The sequence below is a fragment of the Rhinopithecus roxellana genome, chromosome 2 (genome assembly GCF_007565055.1).
Source record: "Rhinopithecus roxellana isolate Shanxi Qingling chromosome 2, ASM756505v1, whole genome shotgun sequence".
Classification (NCBI taxonomy): Eukaryota; Metazoa; Chordata; class Mammalia; order Primates; family Cercopithecidae; genus Rhinopithecus; species Rhinopithecus roxellana.
The window spans coordinates 20338114-20365751 of record NC_044550.1 but is presented as its reverse complement, the minus strand read 5'-3'; the positions used below and the strand labels follow the sequence as shown (position 1 = coordinate 20365751).

The 27638-nt window shown below is 41.2% G+C and overlaps 1 protein-coding gene across 4 annotated transcripts in view; it reads left to right on the top strand.

Moving 5' to 3' along the window:
- Positions 1–27638, top strand: part of LEF1 (lymphoid enhancer binding factor 1) — a 122198-nt gene that overhangs the window by 86826 nt on the left and 7734 nt on the right. For 2 of the 4 annotated variants that reach the window (XM_010373202.2, XM_030915164.1), the window contains exons 6-11: positions 1743–1826; positions 3867–3989; positions 5122–5284; positions 12434–12541; positions 18839–18887; positions 19556–19596. In XM_010373202.2, the coding sequence (XP_010371504.1) occupies positions 1743–1826; positions 3867–3989; positions 5122–5284; positions 12434–12541; positions 18839–18887; positions 19556–19590 (562 nt within the window). In that variant the 3' untranslated portion in view covers positions 19591–19596. The remainder of the gene's footprint in view (positions 1–1742; positions 1827–3866; positions 3990–5121; positions 5285–12433; positions 12542–18838; positions 18888–19555; positions 19597–27638) is intronic. The other 2 variants (XM_010373201.2, XM_030915159.1) reach the window with 1 other exon arrangement.

Here is a 27638-nt window from a genome sequence, read left to right as displayed (position 1 = left end):
TAAGAACCTTGCTGTACCCCTCAGCCAGGCATTTGAACACATGTTCCTCCACTTTGCGTTCATGGAAATTAGATTTATGAATGGTAACACTTGTGGAGTTGAGAAAATTTCACATCAACAAGCAAGGTGCTAACTTTATTCATTTTTCATTTCAATTTAAAAGATTAAAAAACATACAGACTTTGAAATGGATTGATCTGATTGCTAATATGGGTAGAAAATGACTGTAGCATTTGCTTTGAAGCTTATAGTTTTATGGATTCCATTTGTGGCTTTGGGCATTTGCTATGCCTGTACAAAGTTAGTACTCAGTGTGGTTTTTCTTTTCTGGGTTTTTTTATGAACAACTTATATTTTTCAGAAATGAATTTAGACACATTTAATATCTACTTTTGCTTGTAAGTGGGCAAGTAAGGTAAATGACAAAAATAACTAGAGAGAAATTCAACAATATAAGAGCATTTTTGGGATGTTAATGAAGTAAGCGTCCAATTTGAGTTCAGAGTAGTAAAAAACTGATTTGGGGGCCTTCTTTTTTTCTGAATATAAATGCTAATGCTCTTTATTTTGTTGTTTATTTCTAAAAATATGCTTACTGCTGCCTCCAAAATCTTTTCAATTATGAAGGTGAAGGAAATATATTTTGGGAAGGAAGAATAACATAGTATAGCCTATTTTTATTATTTTATGATTAGCCCACAACGTTTCCTCCTCCCACTCCCATACTCTCTCCACTCTTCCCTCCCCAATTCTCACTCCATAGAAATAATGCTCAACTCTAGCAATAGTTTCTCTCTTTTTTCCACTTGACTCTCTATATCACAGCCCCCATGTCATTGTCCCCCATCTCCCTACCTGGACATCCTTGCATTAGCCTTCTTCAGCTAGGAAGGGTCATCCTGCCATGGACAGTCCAGCTTTCTCTCCTTCTCTCTCTCTCTCTCTCTCTCTCTCTCTCTCTCTCTCTCTCTCTCTCTCTCTCTCTCTCTCTCTCTCCCTCTCCCCTCCTAGCATTACATCTCTTAGTAACTGCTTGAATTTAATTGAGTATGCATACACTTTCAAACCTAGATCAATTATTCTGTCTGAACTTAGCGACTTAGGGGCAATAGTCCTGTGCTGAATCGTACCACTGGCAGCTGGAAATAAAGTATGTAAATGAAAAATGAGAGATGTAGAAAGAACACAGGGAAAAATGGACTTCTCAGGGTGGAGAGAAAATAATTCCAGTGAATTAGTCTTATTTCTTTACTTTAACGTGTATATGGGGGAAAAGGTACAGTGTTTTTAAACTGTTTATTTTTATATAAATATACAATTTTATTTTCTTTCTTCCCTTGCCTGAAATTCTCAAATATTCAGATAAAGAAGTCACTCAGCTCCTTCTCTGAAGGGAATATTTCACTGTTCTCAGGGTTCTGTTATATTCAGTAAACATTTAAGTGCTTAGTTTGTTCAAAGCATTAATGGGATTGGGAGAGGGGATGAGATAAAAGAGACATAATTCGTGGACGGTTTGTTTCAAAGTTGAGGGTGGGAGATTTCTTTCAAGGCAAATGACGCTTTGATTGGGTGGAGGGTGAGGAAGGGGAACGGTTACATATCTGAAACAATGCCGGGGTCTGTAATACTTTCACAAGATTCTGTTTGAATATCTCCCTCTTCTCCCCTCATCCAACTCTTACTACTGGTTGGTAACTCATGTTTTGTCATTGATGGGTTCCTTTCTTCTGTGACCTCAGGCAAGGTCAGCCTGTATATCCCATCACGGGTGGATTCAGGCAACCCTACCCATCCTCACTGTCAGTCGACACTTCCATGTCCAGGTAGGTGGAGGTGGAAACCGGGGCGCTCGAGGACAAGGTGCTCTTCTCGTGCTTGCATCCTGTGCGCCTCTGCTTGCCTTTTGGTTGGCTAGGAGGGTGCATACCTCAGCCATGTGTCTGTCTGTGCAGTGTGCCTGGCTCCCACACTAGGTGTCAGAGAGTCCCGGGTAGGAGCTCTGTGCTATGCCCCGGCTGGACCAGCCACACCATCGGGGGATGGACTCAGCCTCCCTGGAAAGCGTTGCCTCCAAACGAATTCATGGCCGCCTGACTGTGGGATGGAAACTGTCCGGAAAGCGGACATTAGAAGGAAGAGTTTGTTTGATTCAAAATATGCCGGGGGTGGGGAAAGGGAGGAGGATAAAACTGGTTTGGTCTCAGCTCTATAATTTGCTTCCTTTGTGGAAAGTTGTATCAGTTTGATGCGGCAGTGTTTGAAAATGCCCAGATAGTCTAGAGTCTTCCTGGACGGAGGCTGTCAGAGGAGACAGAACAGTGCGGACAGGCTGGCAGGCCATACAGGGTGTGTGTCCTAGTGTGTGAATCAGGCCCTGTGTGGACATGGTCGTGCCAGCGGAGCTCGGGAGGCCTGCCACGCCGCACCGAGAAGCTGCTGTGTATGATGCTTTTGCTTCTGGAGAGGATGGCTCTGTGCCCTGTGCTTGATGTAAACACACATTTGGGGTGCATCATCTGTGTGTTCGATGTGGCTTTGTCAAGGGAGCTAGCATTATTGTGCCGGAAGTCAAACTGGTGGGTTATTAACTGGTTGTGAATATGTCTTTTTTATATGGATATAGTTTTCAAAGCTTCTGTGGTGAATTACAGCTTTAAAAAAATTTTTTTTTCAGTGAGTTGTAAATGTAGCTGATTGTGGGAGGAGGTGGAATTAATATCCTTCCCCTTAAAACATATTTTTATACTTTTTAACATCGTAAGAACTATCTGATGATAGAATTCTCACAGGCAAATAACTAGCATCATGTATTTTTGCAAGTAATACATTTAGCAAAGCCTCATTATTTGGTCAAATATTTGTATTTTTACCATGCTTTCTTCGTATTTTAAAATTGGTTTTTGAAAAATATATATTCTAGCAGAGTTCCTTTCAAGAAGAGGAAATTAATTGTATAGGCTGTGATGAAAGACCCGAGAATGTTGTTCTTGCTGAATTAAATGTTTACTTTAAAACAGTTTGAAAAGCAAAAATTTCTAAAACATATCCAAATTTATCTAGAGAACTTATTGAAAGTACTGTCTTTATTTTATTTTTCTTGCATGGCAGTTTCCCTCCTTTGTGTTGGCTGGTGGTGGATATTTTAAGATTTTTTTTAATGCTGTCCAAGCGTACTTGGGGAAAAAGCCTTTGGCAAGTGTAGTTTTTAATCTTGATGCAAAACTTTATCCTCCCTTTAAATTCTTCTCCTTATTTCTCTTACCAGTTTTCCATAAGATGAGATCTCTGAAACATTAGTGTATTTCTGCACAGAAAATCATTTTGGATGATGTTAATGGAAACCTTATTAAATGGGATTCCTATCCGTTTTCTCAGTTGTTCCCTCCTAATATGGATGAGAAAGCCAATAATATGAGAAAACTCTCATTGTGATGGTTTACTTTGGAATATAGGCAGAGATTTTAAAATATGATGTCTTTTGCTTTCATTTAAAAAGCTAAGTCTTAAATAAAGTGTTATATTTCCAATAATTACTTTTAGTGAAATTCCCATTTCAAAATTGCTTTGCAAGAAAAATGGTTCACTTTTTTTTTAATCTCATGGCCTACAGCCCTCCTAGGAAAAACGTCAGATTCTACTATTAGTTTGAAAAAACTACAGGAAATAATTATAAATATTTCCACCCTAATATAGAAAGAAAAAAAATAATTATCAGCCCACTCTAATTTATAGTGAATGTTTCTGTGCATAAAGATGTGTTTTTATTCTTAGCCAGTAGCAGTTAGTGGATTGCTTTGAAATTCCATCTAGCTTTTGCTGCAACAGCCAGTAGTACATTGTTTTCTTCTCTTTCCTTCTTTTAGGTTTTCCCATCATATGATTCCCGGTCCTCCTGGGCCCCACACAACTGGCATCCCTCATCCAGCTATTGTAACACCTCAGGTCAAACAGGAACATCCCCACACTGACAGTGACCTAATGCACGTGTAAGTATCCACCCGGGCTCTGCTGTGATTGCCTTAGGATACTGAAGATTTCTACACTGTTGCTCCTTTGCAACAGTGATCCTTCACCCCTTTCTGTTACTGTGAAACTCAGTGTACTTCTGCCTTGAAAGCTCTGTCCCTGAGGACATGAAGCAGCTTCATTCCTACTGTGCTGATTTTGATTCTGAGGTTGCAAAGGAGTGCGGACCTTAAAAGATCATGGGAACCTCAACAAAATGGAAGAATCTTCAGAACACAGGCATTCAAGACTCTTGAGCTGTTTAGCCATTTACCACTGAATTTTCATTTGGTTCAGATTATTGGGGAGAACCTGTTCCTACCTGAGTGAAGTAGATTGGAGGGTTTAATGCACTTTCTTCTGGAAGAAGAAGTTTAATGCACTTTCTTCTGGAAGAAGAAAGTGGCTCCAAGCTTCAATAGCACAGAATTCAAGGGAAAGGAACAAATAAAGCCCAAGATTCCCTGTTGGGCCAGGGTTGTCTCAGACTGTGAGTGCAGGGGTAAATTAATTTACTCTGAAGAGATTAGTAATTGAGCTTCTTAATCTAGGTTTTGTGAATGGGAGGGTGGGGATGGGAGGCAGCATGTGATTGTCCATAAAGCCCTTGCAAATGTATGCAAAGGCAACATGTATTTGTTTGGGGGAAAAGGTCTAAAGATTTAGTAGCTTCTTGAAGTGGTCCTTAACCCCCTGCAAAAGTTAAGAGCCTCTATTCTGAAAGAGGAATGATCACCTGTGCTATGTGTTCAGCTTCTTCTGAGGGGACCAGAGAACTCAGCCTCAGAGCCCACCTGGAGCATCTTCACAATGCCAAGTCCATTTCTACTTGGGGTTCATAGTTCCATAATGACAGGTCCACTTTCTCAAACCAAAGGTTTTTTTTCTCAGTCACTGAGTAGGTAGGAAGCCCTATTGGATGGGTTGTTTGCCTCTCAGTGTTTCATCAGATGAGTCAAGAGCTGCTCTTCCAAGTTGGTGGTGGTCTGAGGCGAGAGGGTTGTCCGCATCCTGAGTGCAGCCATGTGAGCAGGTGCTCTGCTTCTCTCCTCCCCCATCCCTTCCTCATTCCTTCCACCCCTTCCCCTAACCACCACCACCACCACCTTTTAGGAAGCCTCAGCATGAACAGAGAAAGGAGCAGGAGCCAAAAAGACCTCACATTAAGAAGCCTCTGAATGCTTTTATGTTATACATGAAAGAAATGAGAGCGAATGTCGTCGCTGAGTGTACTCTAAAAGAAAGTGCAGCTATCAACCAGATTCTTGGCAGAAGGGTAAGTAGTGGAGTCATGTATAAATGTTTATGGTAGCCATGGAACTGCTTCATGAAAATCTGCCCCAATTTAATCACATATCAGGTGGTCACAGAATGTGTTTGCACTTCAAGATATGATATGATACATTTTAAACAACTTTGATAACTGTTTTTACTGTTATTCTTTTTTTAAAACAGTGGTATGATCATGGTTTACTGCAGCCTTGACCTCCTGGGCTCAAGTGATCCTCCCACCTCAGCCTCCTGAATAGCTGGGGCTATAGTCATTGTGCCACCATGCCTGGCTAATTTTTTTTTCCAATTCAAAACTTTTCATTAAAAAGTAAACTTTAATGTTGAAAATGCAACTTGGGGAGGGCAGGAAGATCACACACAAGGCTGTCACTTCACACTTGCACGGTGGCCGGGCAGAAGAGCTCCTCACTTCCCAGATGGGGCGGCAGCTGCTCAGAGGTGCCCCTCACTTCCCAGACAGGCCGGCGGCCGGGCAGAGGCGCTCCTCTCTTCCCAGTCAGTTGGGTGGCGGGGCAGAGGTGCTCCTCTCTTACCAGTCAGTTGGGTGGCTGGGCAAAGGCGCTCCTCACTTCCCAGACAGGGCGGCTGGGCAGAGGGGCTTCTCACTTCCCAGACAGGGTGGCGGCCGGGCAGAGGTGCCCCTCACTTCCCAGACAGGGTGGCGGCCGGGCAGAGGTGCCCCTCACTTCCCAGACGGGGTGGCCAGGGAGAGGGGCTCTTCACTTGTCAGACAGGGCAGCGGCCAATGCCTGGCTAATTAAAAAAATTTTTGTGGAGATGTAGTATTGCTATGTTCCCAGGCTGGTCTGAAACTCCTGGGCTCAAGCAAACCTCCCAGTTTTGGCCTCCCAGAGTGCTGGGTGAATAAGTGTGAGCCACCGTTCCTGGCCTTGTTATCATTCTTCTTCTTTTTTTCTTTGAGATGAGTCTCGCTCTGTCACCCAGGTTGGAGTACAGTGGCATGATCCTGGCTTACTGCAGCCTCTACCTCCTAGCTTCAGGTGATTCTCCTGCCTCCGCTTCCCCAGTAGCTGGAATTACAGTTGCCTACCACCACACCTGGCTAATTTTTGTGTTTTTGTTAGTAGAGACAGGGTTTCACTGTGTTGGCCAGGTTGATCTTGAACTCCAGACCTCAAGTCATCCACCCACCTCGACCTCCTAAAGCCCCATTATCATTCTTTAAACAAATATTTATTATACTTTTGGGCCAGGCATGATGCCTGGAGATTAGGTAATAATTGCTGAATAAAATAGATGCAGCCACTGGGCACGGTGGCTCACACCTGTAATCTCAGCACTTTGGGAGGCCAAGGCAGGCAGATCACCTGAGGTCGGGAGTTCGAGATCAGCCTGGCCGACATGATGAAACTCCGTCTCTATCAAAAATACAAAAATTAGCCTGGTGTGGTGGCGGGTAGCTGTAATCCCAGCTACTCAGGAGGCAGAGGCAGGAGAATCACTTGAATCTGGGAGGCGGAGGTTGCAGTGAGCCAAGATTGTGCCACTGCTCTCTAACCTGGGCAACAGAGACTCTGTCTCAAAAAGTTAAATAAATAAATATTCAACTGGAATTTACAGATATATAAATCACTGTTAGGGCCTGTATTAGCCAAAATAGATCCAGCCCTTTCTGGAGCTTCAAGTTTTATGACAGAATACAGACATTAGACAAATAATTAGCCAATAAATATATAATAAAAATTATGATAAATACTGTGAATGTAGGGAATAAGATTCAGTGAGAAAGAACAGTAGGGGCTTGGGCAGGCCCCTCTGAGGAAACTGTATTTAAGCTGAGATGTGAGAGCTAAGTAGAGATGATATGGGGAGAGGTAGATTACCCCACATGCAGATGGAGTAGCATGTGTGTGCCTCCTCTGAAACAGGAAAGCACTTAGCCCTTTCAGAGAGCTACAGCAAGGTCTTTGGGGGACCAGCCTGGCAAACAGAGGTGGCCACTCCTTCCAGGACAGAAGCAGAGCTGTTCTACCATGAGGCTTTACATGGAAGAATGTATATGATCCTGAGAAGTCTTGATTCTAGAAAGACTGTTCTCCAAATCTCAAAGTGTACACCTGCCAAGTTTCTGGGTTGCCCTTTTCTTTTCATTCATTCTTTGATCAATGCTGTATTTTTCTGAGCACCTATTATGTACCAGGCAGCAGGCTACAACTAGGATAGACACTGTAAGATTGTTTATCCAACTGTCAGCCAAAAGACATACATAGTCAGTCCTTCCAAGTCCTTTGCATGGGATTGAAGTGATTTTAGTTAGATGGCTGAAGAGTGGTAGAGAGAGTTTGAATTTCTCTAATTTAAACTACATTTTCACCATAATCACAGTATCATTATAATTTTAGAAATGTTTCATCTTAATTTGTTGATGCTCTTCACATCTGTGTGGTAGCCTCTTAATTTGTGACCCTGCGTTTGTTCTTGCAACCTCTCAAGAAATTCATGATTGGCAAATGAACATTCAGTTGAGTAGGATCTAATAACCCTTGTGAAACATAGAGGATCATGTGTTAGCTATTGTTGATGATGACTTTACCAGGTCTGTTCCGAACCTAATAAATTTGAACATTTATAACAGAAAACATTCAGGAGATTTCCAGTCCATGTGAACAGGAGGGAAGCAGGCCCTCTTACATTATTGATTCCCATCAGATAGCCTCAAAATGCAGCTATTTCCAATCTGCAAGTCACCAGGGTTTCCAGGGGAGGATGCGGTGGTAGATTATAGCTTTTTTTGGTGTCCTGTGTACAATGCCCTATCTTCTATGGATTCTTAGACACTTAATAACAATAATTACAATGCTTTCCCAAGCCAGATCATGGCAGATGAGTGATTCCCATCATCTTGGAAGAACTCCGCCTTAAAAGCTGATGATCATTTTCCCTGACTCTTTAAAAGAAGAAATCAGAGGAAAAGAAGGGCCAATGTTTTTATTTCAGCTTGTATGCAACTCTTAGTTTTTTCTTTTTTGAGTTAAGGGCCCCCTGACCTTCCGGTGGGAAGTACTTTCCTGCTCAAGAGAGTAAGTGAGGATATGAAATGAAGGTATGCTTCCTATTCTTAATGCACATTTCCAACAATTGCTACTTTCCCAGCTCCCTTAACAATCCCCAGATCTGAGCATGTGTCCTAAAGGATGGTTCTTATTTGTGGTCTCTGTCTGTCTCTGATTTAGACACCTGTTTCTATTTATAGGCCTCTGAATCTTTGATTAAGATCACGTTTTCTATCCTTTCATAACTCCCCTCTGGCAGGGCAGCCCTTGCTAGCTCTTTAAAGTCTCTGGCATCAAAATCATGACGTTTTACACTGGGACAATTTGAGTTCTTAAAAATGGATCTTAAATCCATCCCAGAACATTCTATCTTTTGATTTTTTATTCCTCTTTACTGTATCTCTAAAATAGAAGTGTTCACGTGAATTAAAGTTTTATTTTTAATCCACATTATAAATAATAATAGGACAAATTTTATTTTAAAATAAGGCTTTTCTCTTCAGACCTTCCTGGCTTTTAAAGGAAATCCATTTATCACAAATTTGTCATGAGAATGTTTTATCTTGGAACTGTACAAGTTTATTCAAATTAAATGGGTATTTTCCCCACAACTTGGTGAAATCTTGACAAAGAGATTTGATTTTTAAAAAGTTTGACTCTTTATTTTGCAGTAAACAGAGATAGAGAAGCATTTTTCGTCAATTGTGTTTCAGAAATTCCTGTAAAGAAAGACCATCTTTCAGCTCTGTACTAGACTTTGTTTTTGTTTTCAATGCAAAACTTTAATTCTATCATTTTATCTACTGTTCATTTTGGTACGTGATCTTCTATTTGTGAGTCATTTTTGTACATTAGAAATATCAGAGAACTTCCTGGCTAACATGGTGAAACCCCGTCTCTACTAAAAATCCAAAAAATTAGCCGGGCGTGGTGGCGGGCACCTGTTGTCCCAGCTACTCGGGAGGCTAAGGCAGGAGAATCACTTGAACCTGGGAGGCGGAGGTTGCAGTGAGCTGAGATCGTGCCACTGCACTCCAGCCAGGGCAACAGAGTGAGACTCTGTCTCAAAACAAAGGGGGGGATCAGAGAACTTAAAGCAATTGAACATGTAAATAGTTTAGCTTATGCCTACTTTGCCTCCTTGCCTTATATTCTGTTTCGTTAGCTTGGATCTTTTTGTCAACCTGTTTCTTGTTTTAACTGAAAAATACCTGGTTGTTTGGGTAGAAGACCCAACCTTGATATCTATTTTGGGAGTTAATTTGTATTTATGAATCCAGGTTTTCTCAGCTGCTGTAAGTTATGTAAAATTATACTGACAAAAGGTGTTGTATACAAGGGAGTGATACTTGTCAAATAATAAATTTAAAATGGAAGACTTCTTGTCTTCTTTTCTTTTTTTTGTCCCTTGTTTTTTTCCTTACTGGTAAAACTTTGCCTCTTGCCAGTCATCTTCATTTAGCACTAAAGCTCACTGTGTAAATATCAGTTTTCTTTTTTCTTTTTGAGATAGAATCTTGTTCTATCACCCAGGCTGGAGTGCAGTGGTGCAATCTTGGCTCACTGCAACCTCTACCTCCTGGGTTCAAGCAATTGTCATGCCTCAGCCTCCTGAGTAACTGGGATTACAGGCATGCACTGCCACACCTGGCTAATTTTTGTATTTTAATAGAAACAGGATTTCGCCATGTTTGCCAGGCTGGTCCTGAACCACTGGCCCCCAGTGATCTGTGTGCCTCAGCCTCCCAAAGTGCTGGGATTACAGGCATGAGCCACTGCACCCTACCATAAATATCACTTTTCTTTAAAAAAATCAAGGATTAGCCAGGCATGGTAATGTATTCCTGTAATCCTAGCTCAGGGCTGTGGTGGGGAGATTGCTGGAACCCAGGAGTTCGAGGTTGCAGTGAGCTATGATCATACCACTGCACTCCAGCAACACAGCCAAACCTTGTCTCAAAAAAAAAAAAAAAAAATCAAAAAACCGATGATGTTTCCTTTTGTGTCCAATTTGGTTTTTCTCCCTGTGAAGGTCTGTAATACTAGGCCAGTGTTCCAGGTTTAAAAAGCTGTCAGTTTGTAGAAGCAGTGTGATTTTTCCATCTCAATTTAAACCACCGCTGCTGCCCCAGAAACAGCTTCTTCTTAGGCTCAATTTGTCTAAGGTTTATTCTACTAGTAAAAAGAACTGTGCTTCAGGTAACTGTTTCTAGGGTTGTTTTGTTTGGTTTGGTTTTTCTGGCACTTCCCTCTAATTTTTTTTTTTTTTAAACAAAAGCACATCACCTGATTTGACTTTAGGCTCAGGGCAAGCCCTGCTGTGTGTCATGCTTTTTAACCTCATACTCTGCACTTCTAAAGCAATTAAACAATAAATCACCTATTCTCTTCGGCACAGCCTGACTTTTAAGGGGCTTTCAAAGGAAATGGACTCTGTTGCCCTGCTAGTGGGAACTCTTGCTTCTCACACTGGAGGCTGGAACTGGAGGTGGGGTGTGGCCAGAAGGTGCTATCGTGTCCTGAAATCAGCTTCATGTTCTGTTGTCGAACAAGAGCAGCAGGTGTTTGTTTTCTTAGCTACACTTTAGGGGCTGAGTCCAAGTTGATTAAGACTTAGACATATAGCCTCCTCTAGGAGAAGATTTTCTCTCTCATCAACCTCTCTCACTCGGTCATTCCTCCAACCCACCCACATCCTTCTTATTTAAAAATCATTTTAAAAGACATGAACAGGGAGATAAAAATTGATATGCAGGGCAGCCGTGAATGGGAAAGGATCTCATAGCCTGGAATGGGAAGGAAGCAAAATGGGAAGCTCCACACCTGAGAGCTGGGGAGAACAGGAGCAGGGAGGCTCCCAGCTGACAGATTGTGTGTGCGCACGGGTGAGCATGTCCGGGTGCAAAAGTGAGCATGTGTGGTGTGCATGTAGTTTATGTGCATAGAGGAGCACATGTGTTATGCATGTGGGTGTGGGTATGTGTGCTCAGGTGAGCATGTGAGTGGTGTGTGTGTGTGTTGCGTGTATGTGCTTAGGTGAGCATGTTTGTGTGCGTAGTGTGGGCTCTGGTTGGTCTCCTTGTGTAGCTACCATCGCTTCTGTGTCATACTCTCATGGACAGTGGTTCCCCCAAATCCCAGATGGTTCTCCCTTGGAAAGTTCTGCTGGCAGGTCCTGGCATTGGGGAAGTTGGGAAAATACATGAACACTGTCTGCTGGGGACTGGGGTGAGTCATGCACAGATGTATGCAAAGCAGTGTGCAAATGTAAACCCCTTAAAATCCCAGATACCTTTCCTACATAAACTACTTTGTTATATATGCTATATAATCAGTTATGTGAAAAGGAGACAAAAAGTTTGTAGGATATTAGCAGCTACATTCTTCATATTAGAAACTATAGTCTCAAATTCTAGATGGCAAAATAAACTTAAATAATGGCCCTTGCTGATCATCAAAAGGAAGCTAAAAGCCATAGCCATAAAATGTGCTTGTGTGACTGGACAGTGTCATCAGTGTTGTCCCTATAGACAGCATCTATATGAGTGTGAGGAGACAGTGAAGAGACGGAGACAGACATACTGACTTTTCATGTCCTTCTCTATAGACAAGCATATGATTAAGGTTTCAGACTCTTCCTATGACAAAACGGGAAAGTGTTCATATGAGGAGAGGGTGTATCTGTTTTAAAAGACATCTGGAAATTATCACATTTTGCATAAATAAAAAGTACTTGGGCTCAGATATCAGAATATGCTACTAACTGTGAAAAACAGTTAAGTTGGGTGTTGAGGTTCACCATTGAAAGTTCTTTTTAATTTATATTGGAAAACAGAAAGGGTGGGTGACAGAGATCATTTTACTTTGAATACTTTGATTGACTTTGATGTGTTTCATGTGATATCGGAGAACAGGATAGAGAAACCAAAGTTTGAGTTTCACTGTAGCCACTAGACTCTAAGTAGATTTCTATAGCACTTGGCACTTGGTCTTCTGCAATTTAAAAATAAATCAAAGTTTAAATGCTTAATATGTTCATTTTTTGATTTTTGAAACATAAAATATACTATTGCAATTTTGCTTATTTTTGTTTTTTTCTTCCTTCCTCTCTGTTTTAGTGGCATGCCCTCTCCCGTGAAGAGCAGGCTAAATATTATGAATTAGCACGGAAAGAAAGACAGCTACATATGCAACTTTATCCAGGCTGGTCTGCAAGAGACAATTATGTAAGCCCCTCCTCCATTCCCGTGGCTCTCCACTCTTACTCATTTGCTTTTTTGCTTTCAAGAAGGAAATGTGTTTTAGGGTGTATATAATGCTGGTACTACTTAATTTTTGGAAGTTAATGAACTTTGTAATAAGGATTTCATGGATATATTGCATTACGAAAGCCTTGAGCTATCTTTTTTTCTTAGCTATGGGTGCTAATGAATGCTTTTAAATAAAATTTTTAAAATAAACTAATACTTTATTATTAAAATTTGGTATAAGAAAGATTTAAAAAAAAGAAGACCATAATCTTACTATGTAAAGGCAACGTTAGTAATAACTACTTATATTACTTTCTAATATTTTTTCTATGCATTTTTTTACTTGTATATTTGTGTGCATATATATACATGTTTCTTGCATACTTCTCAATCTTATATATAAAAAGCATTTCTCATGGCACAGTGTTTATGTATATCAATATTCCATTAAGTGAATTTCACAATTTATTTAATCTTATTTTTTCCTGCTTTTAGACGTTTAAGTTGCTCCCTTTTGTTTTTCTTACAAATGTAAATATTCCTTCAATGAACATGTCTATACATAACAGTTCTTTTCTGTATTTAGGACTATTACTTACGTTGAAGAGATTCATTGTGGAGGTAAAGGATATAAATATTTTAAAGTTATTTTTTGGTTTTTTTTTTTTGAGATGGAATCTCACTGTGTCGCCCAGGCTGGAGTGCAGTGGTGTGATCTCGGCTCACTGAAACCTCCACCTCCTGGGTTCAAGTGATTCTTCTGCCTCAGCCTTCCAAGTAGCTGGGATTACAGGCGTGCGCCACCATGCCCGGCTAATTTTTTATATTTTTAGTAGAGACAGGGTTTCACCATGTTGGTCGGGCTGGTCTTGAATACCTGACCTCAGTTGATCTGCCTGCTGCTGCCTCCCAAAGTGCTGGGATTACAGGCATGAGCCAGTGCACCTGCTATTTTAAATTTCTTGATACATATTGTCATATTGCTTTCCAAAGGACTGTATTATTTTACACTTCTTATAAACAATGTATTCAGGTGACTGTTTTGCCACAAACTACTTAGATCTGGGTAAAAAATTCTTTTTTCATGTTACTGTACCCCAGCATCTATCATGTATTCTATTCAGTGTACGTATATCATGTTTAAGTCTTACTAATTTTATCTGCAAGAAATACCTCATTTGTAGTGCCAATTGTTTTATTACTGTAGAATTTGAGCATCTTACTTATATAGTCTTGATAGGGCAAAGACTTTTATTTTATAGAGGGGAGTAATTTTCACTATTTAAGCTCTTAAAATAATTTAATATTTTGCAGTTATTATGTCTGAGTTCATGCAGCATGCTATAATAAAATACCATAGACGTGGTGGGTTATAAACAACAGGTTTATTTCTCACACTTCTGGAGCCTGTGAAGTCCAGGATCAAGGTGCAGGCAGGTTTGGTGTCTGGTGAGGGCCTGGTCCCAGTCTTCTGGCTGTATCTTTACAAGGTAGAAGAAGGGAGAAGAGAGTGCTCCAGGGTCTCTTCTATAAGGACATTAATCCCCTTCATGAGAGCTCCTTGCTCAGGCCATGATCACCTCCCAAAGGCTCTGCCTCATTATACCATCAAATTAGGGGTTAGAATTTCAGCATATGTATTTGGGAGAACACAACATTCAGTCTATAGTAATTCTCAGGGTCTGTGTGAGACAAGCATTAGAAATGCCAGCAAGGTCAGTTGTAATAAAAGTGGAATTATTTCTTTTTAAAAGAGCAAGAGCGAAGCCATTAATTAATATACAATTTAATATGTAGCCATTGCTTTAGGTGCTCCTGTGGGGCTCACGTTCTCAGAGATGATGACAAGGATGCATATCTGAGGTCATACACACATGGAAACTTATTTCTGGAAATGGGTTGCAATTTATTTCCTATAATGTGCTCCACACAAAAAGTCACTTTACCGGTCAAGGTTTGGAGCTCAGACATTGGATACAAGTTTGACACAGGAAGTAAGAGTCTGTTACTTATGGGAAACAGCATAGTCAGCTCTTCTGAGTTATTTTGGCTTGCCTTAATAACTACCATATGCTGATGGTTAGGAACTGTCTTAAATTCTTGACAGCAACCCAGTGGTGGAATGAATATTATTACATGAATATTATCACCCCATTTTTCAGGTGAGGAAATTGAGGGGCTGAAGAGTTTAGGTAATTTATGCAAGGCCTTGTAGTAGGTGGCTAAGCTGAAGTTTTTACCCAGGTCATTCTGACTTCAAAATGTACATGGTTTTCCTCCTCCTGAGTGGATTAGCTCAGTCTTCCAGTACCTTCTTTTTTTTTTTTTTTTTTTTTGAGACAGAGATGCACTCTTGTTGCCCAGGCTGGAATGCAATGGCACAATCTCGGCTCACCACAACCTCTGTCTCCCGGGTTGAAGCGATTCTCCAGCCTCAGCCTTCTGAGTAACTGGGATTACAGACATGTACCACCACACCCAGCTAATTTTGTATTTTTGGTAGAGACAGCGTTTCTCCATGTTGGTCAGGCTGGTCTCGAACTCCTGACCTCAGGTGATCTGCCAGCCTCAGCCTCTCAAAGTGCTAGGATTACAAGCGTGAGCCACCGCACCTTCGTAAGACTGCTGTAGTTGAAGAATTTTCACCCCTGAACCAGGCTTCTGTTTTCTGAGCAGCAATTACCATCTCTGTATAGAGCCCCTGGCACACCCTGTAAGTAGGAAGATCAGTGTTCACCCAGAGGATTTCAAAAGTGTCTTCTTCTGGCCGGTCATGGTGGCTCATGCCTGTAATCCTAGCACTTTGGAAGGCTGAGGCAGGCAGATAACTTTAGGTCAGGCGTTCGAGACCAGCCTGATCAACATGGTGAAACCCTGTATCTACTAAAAGTACCAAAATCAGCTGGGCATTGTGGCGTGCACCTGTAATCCTAGCTACTCAGGAGGCTGAGGCAGGAGAATCTCTTGAACCCAAGAGGCAGAGGTTGCAATGAGCCCACACTGCGCCATCGCACTCCAGTCTGGGTGACAAGAGTGAAACTCTGTCTCAAGAAAAAGATAAATAAATAGTCTTCTAATCCTGCTCTGGGTGGCTTTTGGATGTAGTTTGTCTAAAGGGGGAGAGCTAATCTTCCTCATTTGACCTTTGTAAACTTCATTGTGCTGTGAATTTTATTCAGCATTGCTTGTTGAATGCCTTTACATTTATTTTTCTAATTCTTTAAGTAATGAGTTTTAACTTTTAAAAAGACGCAAAAGAAACACCTACATATTCTGTCTGTTTCTCTGCTCTCTCTTCTTTTCTCCATGTCGATGGGTGGGAAAAAAGTAGTTTTAAAGAAAGCTACTGTAATGTGAATTTATCTTTAAAGATTTCCCTCTGCACAACTTTTAAAGGAAATTGTTTTGCATATTCCTTGAATGAAGGGAAAGCCCAGCTTCATTCATAGTGTTTTCATCATAATCAGAATAAGTCATTCAATTACTGAGGCAAACAGAAGCTGATCAGTGATAGTACTTTATCTAAAGATACTGTTCTTTAAATAACAGTACTGTACAGGGATAGAATAAAGGTAAAATTAAGGTATTTAGTGTCACCAGAATGGTACCCTGATCCTCAGTGAGATCGTGTGAAATATATGTCTCAATTATTCAATATTAAAATACCCTATTACATGACATAGATTTGTAATTTCAATTTGTTTTTATAACTTTGGCTAATAACAGGCTAATTAATAGTGCACAAATTTTCTTGGGTGAGATTAGCCAAATATTTATAATGTTAGAACTTTTCAATTTAGTTTTTAATGCTTCCCAATATTATATAGTCCATATAATTTTAACAAAAATTTTTTTTATTTTTACCATACATGAATTTGGGTTTTTGTATAACTTGACATTAAAACATCCAAACTACTTAGTTCTTTTTGCATATCATAAATGTAGATTCTCTTGAAGAACTGGTTGATACCTAGAAGGTAACAGGTTATTTGATTTAGCAGTAGAAGCGTTAAAGAAGCATTAACGGTGCAGGCCTCAGATGGTCGCTGTGTGCTGGCTATGTTCTAGGCATGTGCAAGTGGGGGAGCGTGGTGCTAAGAGACCCAGGTGGTGCTCTGGGGACACAGCCAGTTACAGCACCTGTGAGGTATTCAGTCATGCAGTGAGCTCAGGGTCATGGGGAGCGCAGAAGAGGAGCCCCAGCTCTGCCTGAGGTGAGGGATGGACGAACAAGGTGTGGAGTAGAGAAGGTTCATGGAATAGATAACACTTGAGACACAGGTTGAAGGGTAAATGGAGCTGAGAAGAAAGTGTGAAATAAGGTTCCAGACACATGAAACAACCTTGTAGCAACTTCCAAACCTTGCAGTAATTACATTGAAAGGACCGCTGTGGATACCCGAAAGAAGCATGCCCTCCCTCTCTACTCTGTCCCCAGAGCACCTTTAATAATCTTGAAAGAAGCCGGGCGCAGTGGCTCATGCCTGGAATCCCAGCACTTCAGGAAACCACGGTGGGCAGATCACGAGGTCAGGAGTTCAAGACTAGCCTGATCAACATGGTGAAACCCCTGTCTCTACTAAAGATACAAAAATTAGCCAGACGTGGTGTCATGTGCCTGTAATCCCAGCTACTGGGGAGGCTGAGGCAGGAGAGTCACTTGGACCCTGGAGGTGGAGGTTGCAGTGAGCCAGGATTGCGCCACTGCACTCCAGCCTGGGCAACAGAGTGAGACTCCATCTCAAAAAATAATAATAATCTTGAAAGAAGACTCCTTTCTTTTTTGATGTGCCATTTCTCAGGGTCACTAATACCTGTTCTTTGCCTCAGTGTTAGGGAGGATGATTTCAGTCACCCTTCTGAAGCTGTTAAAGCCTCAATGGCCATATGACATGAAGAATTATCTTGAGGTGCAGAAATATGCACTTTTGTAGAGCCACAAAATATATATGGTACAATATTACAGCTTTTAAAAAATTGTTAATGTGAGTATTATAGCAGATGTAAGCTAGAGACATTGGATATGATATGTGTTCCATTTTAGTTATTTGAAAATACCTGATGCAGGTTGGTCATTTACTATAAGCAGACTATGGCTATACGCTATTAAAACAATAATTATTTTGAGACAGGGTCTTGCTCTTATAACAATAATAATAATGATAATAATAATAATTATTATTATTATTTGAGACGGAGTCTCTGTTGCCCAGGCTGAGTGCAGTGGCATGATCTTGGCTCACTGCAAACTCTGCCTCCCAGGTTCAAGTGATGCTCCTGCCTCAGCCTCCCAAGTAGCTGGGATTATAGGTGCACGCCACCACGCCTGGCTAATTTTTGTATTTTTAGTAAATACAGAGTTTCACCATGTTGGCCAGGCTGGCCTTAAACTCCTGACCTCAAGTAGTCTGCCCACCTCATCCTCCCAAAGTGCTGGGATTACACGTGTGAGCCACCACACCCGGCCTAAAATTATTTTTGAGGGCAAAATAGTTATGAAGGAAAAGGGAATATTAGATCACTATAAGTGGGATTTAAATTTTTAAGTCTGGCATTGAGATGTTTTGAAATGTATTTAAAATGGTGTGCATATCCATGTTATTTTGTCTGTTTTAGGAAGCAAGGTCCTTAATTGCCAGAAATAAGTCTTTGAGATATCTCCAGTTTTCTCAGGTTCTCTCAATCTCTTCTCCCTTTCTCCTTGGTTTTGTCGTGCCTGTGCCACAGGGCCTGTGGGTACTCGATTAACACCGGGGAACTTTCAGTTAGACAATGGAATTCACAGTAAGGTTTATCTTAAGGACTACCAGAAGTGGGTTCTAAGTGTGCTGGTTACTAAGAAAAGGAATAGCTCATTAAGCTGGCTTTCCTTGAAGACGGTCCTATGGCCACAGCTCTAGGACATCATTATCCGTGTGTGTGTGTGTGTGTGAGAGAGAGAGAGAGAGAAGGTCCTATGGCCACAGCTCTAGGACATCATTGTGTGTGTGCGTGTGTGTTGGGGGGGCGGGGGGAGAGAAAGAGACAAAGAGTCTACCCACGGTGTCAATATTGATGATGTTAAATATGAAGCTATAGAGACGAAGGTCAGCAGGTCACTATTTTCTCCCATTCTCTTGCTCTCTGACTTTGTTTCTAGATAGAGATGGTGAAGAGGGAGAGAGAATGAGTCATCTTTACCTCTTTGTTGACCGCCTACCTGTACTTCCACATCACATTCATCTGTGTTCATGGTACAATCTGTGACATGACAGTATACCTCTCTTCTTCCAGGGTAAGAAAAAGAAGAGGAAGAGAGAGAAACTACAGGAATCTACATCAGGTAGGCACCATGAGACTTTCCAGTCAATCCTCAGGCTTCTGACAAGCACCTTTTAAAGCAGTCTGCATTTCTCTACACATTCTTTCTTCTGTCACTATAACTCATGATTCTGTAACTCTGCTTTTTCTTCCTGAAATTCTTTTAAAAAATTTAAAAGACCCTTCTTTTAAATGTGACTGTGGGAAGGTACATGTAGAAACTGTTTCCCAAACCCTGTCACCTGGAATCGTGGTTGTGAACTGTGGGATTTTTGTTTATTTATTTTATTTTTGCTTCTGTTTGTGTTTACTTTGCTTTAACACTCTTGCCTTTTCACTATTTTATATAACTCCTTAAAGATACAATATTTTATGATGATTAAATGATGTGTTACCTGGTATTCCCTTGAGAATCTCTTTTGTGATTTGAGTTTTTTAAAAATATAAAACATCATGATAGGGTTTGTCTTTCTTGTACATTAATTCAAGACATCAGTGAGGTCCCATTTATTTTCCTTTTTTCTTTCATTAAAAATAAGACCACTACTTGTACTGCACAAATAAAAATGGCTGGTATAAGAACCATGAAAAGTAAAGCAAACAAGTTCACATGATATTGTAGCTACTACGTATTTGGAATGTACAAAAACCTCTTCAATAAAAATTTGTTAAAGACACAATTTTCTGCAGGTACAGGTCCAAGAATGACAGCTGCCTACATCTGAAACATGGTAAGAACGACTCTCTGGTCCTACTGCTGACGTTAGTTGTTATAAAAAGAGGCACTTGCTTGTGAATCTTCTTGCTCATAACGAGTTCATTCAACATTGCTCCTTAAAGAGGAGAACTCAGCAAAATCAAATTAGTGCTTTAAAAAATCTGATGGTTTTTATACCGGCTATGTATTTGCAATATAGTATGCTTTTATCTTTTCTATCCCTTTTGGCCCATTTATTCTTCCTCCATTTCCTTTCCCCTAACTCTTTCTTCTAAACCATTTCTTACTATCAGTGGCAAATCGGCCTGCTTAAAAAAAGAACAAATGACAGCAAACAGTAAGCAAAATGCCATCTTACTCAGCAAATCCAGGGTGGGTCTGAGGAGCACCATTTTAGCCCAGGACTCCCAAGCTTTTGCTCAGTAGAGATTTTTTCTCAATTGAAATCACATGTAGTCATTCAAAAGTAATATATTTGTTTCTAGTCAGAAAGCTATATATGCTTTTTTTTTTCTGTTATTTAATATGGCATGGGCACTTATTTAACTGTGTTTCTTCTATCAAGTATTTCTCTTTGTTGGTAACTTGCTAGATTTTACTCTAGTATTTATAAGTAATATTTTATTTCTTTTTACTATAATTTTTTTATTTATTTCCACATGACCACTAGCCCAAGGAACCTGACATTGTAAATTAAGGCTTGGTCTTTATTAAGCTTTGAATTAGCAGTATGTGTACATCTTCTCCTGGTAACAGTTCTCAAAGGAGCTGCCTTTGTTTATCCTTTCTCTCTCTAGGAACACACGTCCAGTCAATCACCAAGTCTTCCCGTCCCTGTCTTTGGGGTCTGTCTTGAGCCTTTTCTCTCACACTTGCCACTGCCACAGCCCTAGTTCAGGTGCTCAGACTTTCCATCTGGAGTACTGTAATACATGTTAATAATTTTTCTGCCTCCAGGCTTTATTTCTACCAGTTCATCCTTCACATTGCTCCCAGAAAGATTTCCCACAACTCAGATTGTATGTCACTTCCCGACATGGAAACAGCCAGTGCTTCCCATTGGCTGAAACATAAAGCACCCGCCACTTAGTGTGTGGGTCTGCCCAGCCCTGCGCTTGTAGCTTTGCCCCCAGTCATTCTTGCTGTCTGCCTCCCCTCACTTTCAGCATAGCCCTTCTGAGTCCTGTGCTCAGTCCAAACAAAATTATTAGCAGTTCCCCACATGGCGGGAGGGCAGCGCACATGCTGTCCCTGGGCTTCAAAAGCCCATTTCCTTTACAGAGGAATGGATAGATCTCTGCAGTGTTCCTTAGGAAAAGAGTGTTATCCTGCAGCTCATTTGGCTCTTGACTAAGCCTGGTGGCCCTTACCTACACTTTTAGAACTTAATTTTGGTGCTGAGGTTTCAAACAACTTGCCCAAAGGGACCAGCAGAGATTTTGGTACCAAATAGATCTGAATTTTAAATCAGGTGACTGCCTGAGCAATCTACTTCAGCTTTTTACTCTTCATTTTCCTTACCTGGAAAAAGAGAATATTGATACCTACCCCCTGCGGTGGTTGATGTGCAGGATCTACCCCACGGCCAGCACACAGTTGGAGCTCAGACGCGTTCCTTCCTCCTACTGAGACCTAAGTCAATTGCCCTCTCCTCTGTGAAACTTTCTTCATCTTTATTCAGATTCCCCAGGTTTTTCCAAATCCCATCACTGTAGTTTTATGATATCAAAACTCTTCTAAACTAATACTGAGGGCAAACTTTCCTCCAAGTGAAGGGAGGACCGTCCCTTCATATAAGATAAAAAGTAATATAATTGTTTTAACTTAGTGGCTATTAATCAAGAACCTCTTCTGAGCCAGTCACCTGGCTTGGTTATTAGAAGCACAGATAGGATGTAAGCATGGCCGATGACACCCACCCCTGTAGCTCATGGCTTCTTAGTAGAAGTAAATCTAGTCAAAATCATAAGCCTTGTATTTTTTTTTTTTTTTTGGAAAAAAAATTGTTTTAATTACTGAACACTTAGGAATGGCCAGAAGTTTTTTCATATTCTGCCTCTAAACAGAAAGCCCTCAGAGTGGCAGTGTGCTAAGGGCTGGTACTCGATTTACTTCACTTCTGTTTGCACCAAAATCTGTGAAGCTGTTTTTATTAAAAAGCATGCAAAAATGTATTTCTGTATTTCAGAGTTTGGTACTCGATTTGGTGTTCTTCACGATTAGCATCCTGTGGTATTTTAGATGTAAAAGATGGCTATTTTTGTCCTAAAGTGTATCCCAGACATCTTTTTCTAGTAAGTCACAGCTGTCATTGTGCTTTCTTGTCACTTATTTATATTTTCTTAAGGTTAAGATGTTCTCTCTATCCTGCACAAGAAAAACAAAAATAACCCTCTCTCTCCACCCTACCCCCCAAAAACATTCTCAGGCCATCCCGCCACTGGTGAGGCTCCAGTTGGTTGAGCTTCCTGTAATCAGAGTCTCTGGTGTTGCCCTCCCTCTCATTCCCGGATCAGTCATGCAGCCTTTGAAGTCACTGCCCTGCACACCACCTGAGTTTGGAGACCAGAACTGGCAGTTATTGGATAAGAATTGTAGAGTAGAGAGGAGCTCAGATCCACCTTCATAAAGATTTCCATAAATTAGCCATGATAATATTTCTGTTGTACCCCCACCCCTTCCTTTGTTGTAGGAATTCAGAAATATTCTGTTTGTGTAGAGCTGACTTATTCAGTCATGATTCAGCATTTATTGAGCACCTAAGATAGGCCCTGTGGAGACTTGTATGACCTGGAAATAGAGTGCTGGATGGAGCAAAGAAGGTCCCTATTCTCACAGTGCTCACTATGTTGCTGTGAGGGTAGTTGATTTAAAAAAAACAAACAGGAAGCTATAAGTACTATAATAAAAATAAATTAGGGAGTAAATTAGGGTCTGCTTTTAGGCTGGATGGTGAAGAAAGGCACCTCTGAGGAGGTGGCACTCAGAAATAACTCCTGTTGTCACAGAAAATGGAGGGGGTCTTCTGTTCTGGAACAGAGCCCTGGCAAAGAAATGAAAGACAAAGGGAACAGAGCGTCATGTTATGGAAACAGCAGAGCACAGGAATGAGGTCACCCAGTCTCCCAGATTAGCTCTTGTGTAAATTTATGTGGCCTGGGGCAGGTCACCTAAAGCCTCTGGTTTCTCAGTATAAGTGAAGGATTGTGTCCATCGTCCTCTGAGATCCCTGTCTGTCTCTCCCTCAAGTCCAACTTTCTGGTCTGCTTTGCTTTTGTGTGGTCTGCACTGCCTCCCAGTGTTATTATAGGGACTCAGATCTCTTTTTTCATTTCCTAATTTATAGTCATCATTTTATGTCTGAGTGGCTCTGCATGACCTTGAAAATGGCTTATACATGATGGGGTTGTTCTTCAGTTCCTGAACAGATCACCCCGTGTCCCTCTTTCCTCCCCAGGATGGCTACCTTGTGTCCTGGGATATTAGAAACATTGCCTCTAGTTTGAGGATTTGATTTTCCACTAATGTAATAATATGGTTTCTTGTTTGCCAGACTACAGTCATACTAGTGCTGACCTCACCTTAGAAATAATCAAATACTTGATTAGAACCAATCCTACAGGCCCGGCATGGTGGCTCATTCCTGTAATTCCAGTACTTTGGGAAGTTGAGGTGGGTAAATTGCTTGAGCCCAGGAATTTGAGACCAGTCTGAGCAACATGGCAAGATCCCTTCTCTACAGAAATTAGCTGGGTACAGTGGCGTGTGCCTATAGTTCCAGCTACTAGGGAGGCTGAAGTGGTTGGATCTGTTGAGCCCAGGATGTCAAGGCTGCAGTGAGCCGAGATCACACCACCACACTACAGCCTGAGCAACATAACAGGACTGTCTCAAAAAAACCAAAATAACCAGTCTGTCAAAGAGTGTGATGTGGAATCTCACACAGCTGGTTTTCAGTTCTGAAGGGAAGTTGACGACTAAAGGTAAAGCTAGGCCAGATGCAGTGGCTCATGCTGGTAATCCCAGCACTTTTGGAGGCAGAGGTGGGAGGATCACTTGAGGCTAGGAGTTTGAGACCAGCCTGGGCAACATGACAAAACTATGTCTGTACGAAAAATAAAAACCACTAACTGGGCGTGATGACACACGCCTGTAGTCCCAGCTACTCAGGAGGCTGAGATTGAGAATAGCTTGGACCTAGGAGTTCAAGGCTGTAGTGAGCTATGATTGCACCACTGCACTCCAACCTAGGTGATGAAGTAAGACCCCATCCCTCAAAGAAAAATTAAAAAACAAAAAACTAGTGTTTTCATTTCTTTAAAGATCCTATGGGTTTCATGGAATGCTTCCCATTTTTTGATAGGCAGTGACAGCGCTGTGGCCGTATGCAGCCCAGCAGAGAGGCTGGCTCCTGAAGCAGTGCTTCATTCACCCGGTTGTGTTCCTGTCTCCCCGTGTGTTTCTACTTTTGAGCATTAAAAAAATTTTCACTCTGGTGAAATCAGATTGAAACAAATAAATTACCATTAATGTGGTCTCAACACTGCGGAGAAACTTTTAGGATAATTGGAAATGAGATCCCTAAAAGCCATTCCTCCAGATTGGAGATGGTGGTCCCCAAGCTGCAGGATCTTTTGGAGAGGCCAGATTCATCCGTTTAGCTTTTCGGACTAGTCATTTGTGGGAATGCTGGGAGCCCAGGACCTCAGGGGTAAGGCTGCACACACTGTCCTGGGTCCAGCTGGAAGGCCAGTGTCATGAAGTCTAATCACTTGTTTCCTCACCACGCAAACATTTAGTGAGGACTGCTGTTAAGTCACGAATCCTGTTAGGCGGTGGCAGTGCTTGCAAATGAGACCCTATCCCTTCCTGGAGGAGCTTCAAGTTTAAGAAGATACAGACATATTAAATGGGTAGTTATAAAAGAGTATGTTTTATGCTGTGAAGAAGTGGCATGTTGTCCCTGATACAAAAATAGAATAAGAGAATAAGAAATATGTAAATGGGAGTGAAATCAAGGAAGGCTTCCTGTAGTAGCACTCAAGCTGTCAGGTTGGTGGCAGAATTTGGGGGTTTGATAGCATAGTAATAGAATTGATGTAAATTTCCAGTGTTTGGGTATATGTTTGATTTGGAATACCACCTTTAAATTTGTCAGAAGTTAGAGATCATTATCAAATACTGAACTTTGCTTTCTTCCTGACTTAATTAAGATTTATATGAAATTAAAGAAGTAAAGAATTATAATTTTTAAAGTGCTGGAGAGAATTATGACTCTGAGTTTACTAATTAAACAGTTTTCAAAATTGGCTTAATATTTATCAAAACAAGTACAAAAAGTCTACCATCTTTAAATTATATAGATTGAAAAGATATTTTTAGATACTTTAATGTATTTCCTTTAGTTATATGACATAAGAGTTAATTTAAAAGAAGGAACAGGCTACTTTTGAAAGATAAAAAAGACTGGGCACAGTGGCTCATGCCTGTAATCCCAGCACTTTGGGAGGCCAAGGCGGGCAGATCGCAAAGTCAGGAGTTCGAGACCAGCCTGGTCAGCATAGTGAAACCCCGTCTCCACTAAAAGTACAAAAAAAAATAGCCGGGTGTGGTGGCAGGCGCCTGTAATCCCAGCTGCTCAGGAGGCTGAGCAGGGAGAAACACTTACACATGGGAGGCGGAGGTTGTAGTGAGCCGAGAGAGCACCATCGCACTCTATCCTGGGCGACAATGTGAGACTCTGTCTCGGGGGGGAGAAAAAAGATTAAAAAAATCCTCTGGTTAAACACATTTTGCTAAATAAAAACTTCAGCCTTTATTTCCCTGGGGCCAAGAGATGAGCATGAGAGGTAATTGCTAAGCTAAGTTAATGTTCAGTACTTGGAATTACATTTTATAAAAGATTATTTCTGGCTTTTCTTTGATGATGATGTTTGAGAGCCTGATGAGGTGGTTAAGGCTTGAGAACTTGGGGCTCCTGGGTCCTGTGAAGCTGTGCTACAGAGCTGACAGGTTGCAGAGTGGGAACAGAAGCATCATCTGGACCAATGAGAGGACTGCAACCCTGAGGGTCTGCCAGGAACTGTGCCTGGTGTTCAACATTTAGCCCTGTCCTCTTAGAGCTGCCAGGGAGAGTTCTAAATATTTTCAGTGGTCTCATTGAGAAAAATATTTAATTCCTATGATTTTTGAATCTCACTCTGGTAAGTTTGACACTTTTGCTTAATCTTTGTTCCAAATTCTGTTCCACAATGTCGTCACCAACATTAAGTATCAGTAAGCTTCTTGGTTATGTCTAGTTAGAAAACAAAACCAGGTTCTTAAAAATTAATAAAATTAAAAGGAAGTTGGTGGCAGCTTGAAGAACTCTTAAGTCTCGTCCAAATCTCAGAGTGAAAATTAAGGCTTCCACAACTAGAAAGTGAAAAAATGATATCCTGTTTTCCATTCTTTATCTTTTGTAACATACTTAGAAAGCATCTCAGCTAGAATTGTTACCAAACAAGCAAAAGACCCCTGGGGGTTCAGAACTCTTGGGAAGGAAGCCTACATCTGGGGAGGAGAAGGGGAGTGTCAAACTGGGGAGAACAAAGCGTCCCATGGCAGCCAGGTCAACACGTGGCAGCGCAGCTACCCTTGGCCACAGTTCGGTGCTTCCTGGGAAAATGTCTGCACCCTGCTCAGCGCTGTCCTGCACTTGGGGGAAACTTGGGCTGCCATTTTACCACAGTGGTGAGGTCCTATGGAAGCGACTGCCGGCGTGCGGATGGCTAGATCGTTGCATAGGAGGTGAAGGTTATGGTGGCCCGGAGAGGCTCCCTTACGCGTCGTTTCTGGGAATGCTGCAGTCTGAGGTGACGGCCTACCCATGTCTTCCTTCTTCTTATGCTTGTGTTCACAAATCCCTGTGACATCTGTCACAGACTAACAGGAAATGTGTACAGGATTCACAAGGTGATGACACTTAACTACAGATAAGCTCAGTCTTGGTCTCATCGTCTTAAATAGCAATAGCAGCGTAATGACAGTGTGGTTGGACTCAATTATGCGTAGACGGCAGGTTTTCCCATCCTGGCCATTGCTCCAGGGTCCCTAGGCGCATTCATGGGAGCCTCTTGATGGTAAGTGCTGGAAACAAACCATGCTCACTTACGGAGAAAGGAGAAATGTATTTTAAAGATATAGGAGCATCTTGTGGAATCCAAGGACAGTAGTGCAGTTGGGTCAAAAAGAAAGCTGGAAATTAGAAAGCTGTCCAGAGACTTTCCCTGCTTCTTCCATCTGCCCTTCCCTGAAAATCACTTCCTCCTTCCTTTCCCAGATTGACTTGCTCAGTTCTTTGAGCCATATATTCAGAGCACTCAAGCTGTATGTTGTTATGATATCATCTCCCAAAGAGACAATAATTCTTTCAAATTCTATAGAAGCGACTCTGGTTAGCCCAACTTGGGTCAAACTTCCACCCCAATCCATAATCAGCTGTGGTCAGAGGAGAAGGTCATATTGTACAAAATGGCTGTCAGGAGCTCACTGTTCTAACAGTGTTGGAGTTGGGATAATGGAGAGGAGAGTTGGGCAGCAGCCAGACAGATGTCCACTATAGCTCACTAGTAAGCTGGTAGTTGGGGTGGTTTTATCTAGACAGCTCTGTGTTAGTAAAGAAATTGGGTTAGGTTCATAGGTGCAGTGAAAGCTTTTAAGAATGGGCAGTATCCCTTCCATCAATTCTCTTTTCTCTCCTTAATGATCAGAGGAGCTAGAATTGTGTTTAAGTTGCCTTGGGGATCAGAAACAGAGAAATAGACCCTCAGGTAAGCAAGACTGATCGGATGCCATTAAAAAATAATAGCAGAGGGAGAGAAGTATATGAGGTTCATTAAAACCCTCTTGAGATGCTTCATGTTTAGTATTGTTCATGAAAACTTACAAAATGAAATTAAGATCAATGCAGTAGAATATTAGAATGAAAAAGAAGTGTTTCGGATAAATTTTGTTTGATAGAACTGTTTGTTACTGAGTTGTGAGGAACTGTGTGGAAATGAGCCCTTCTGAATA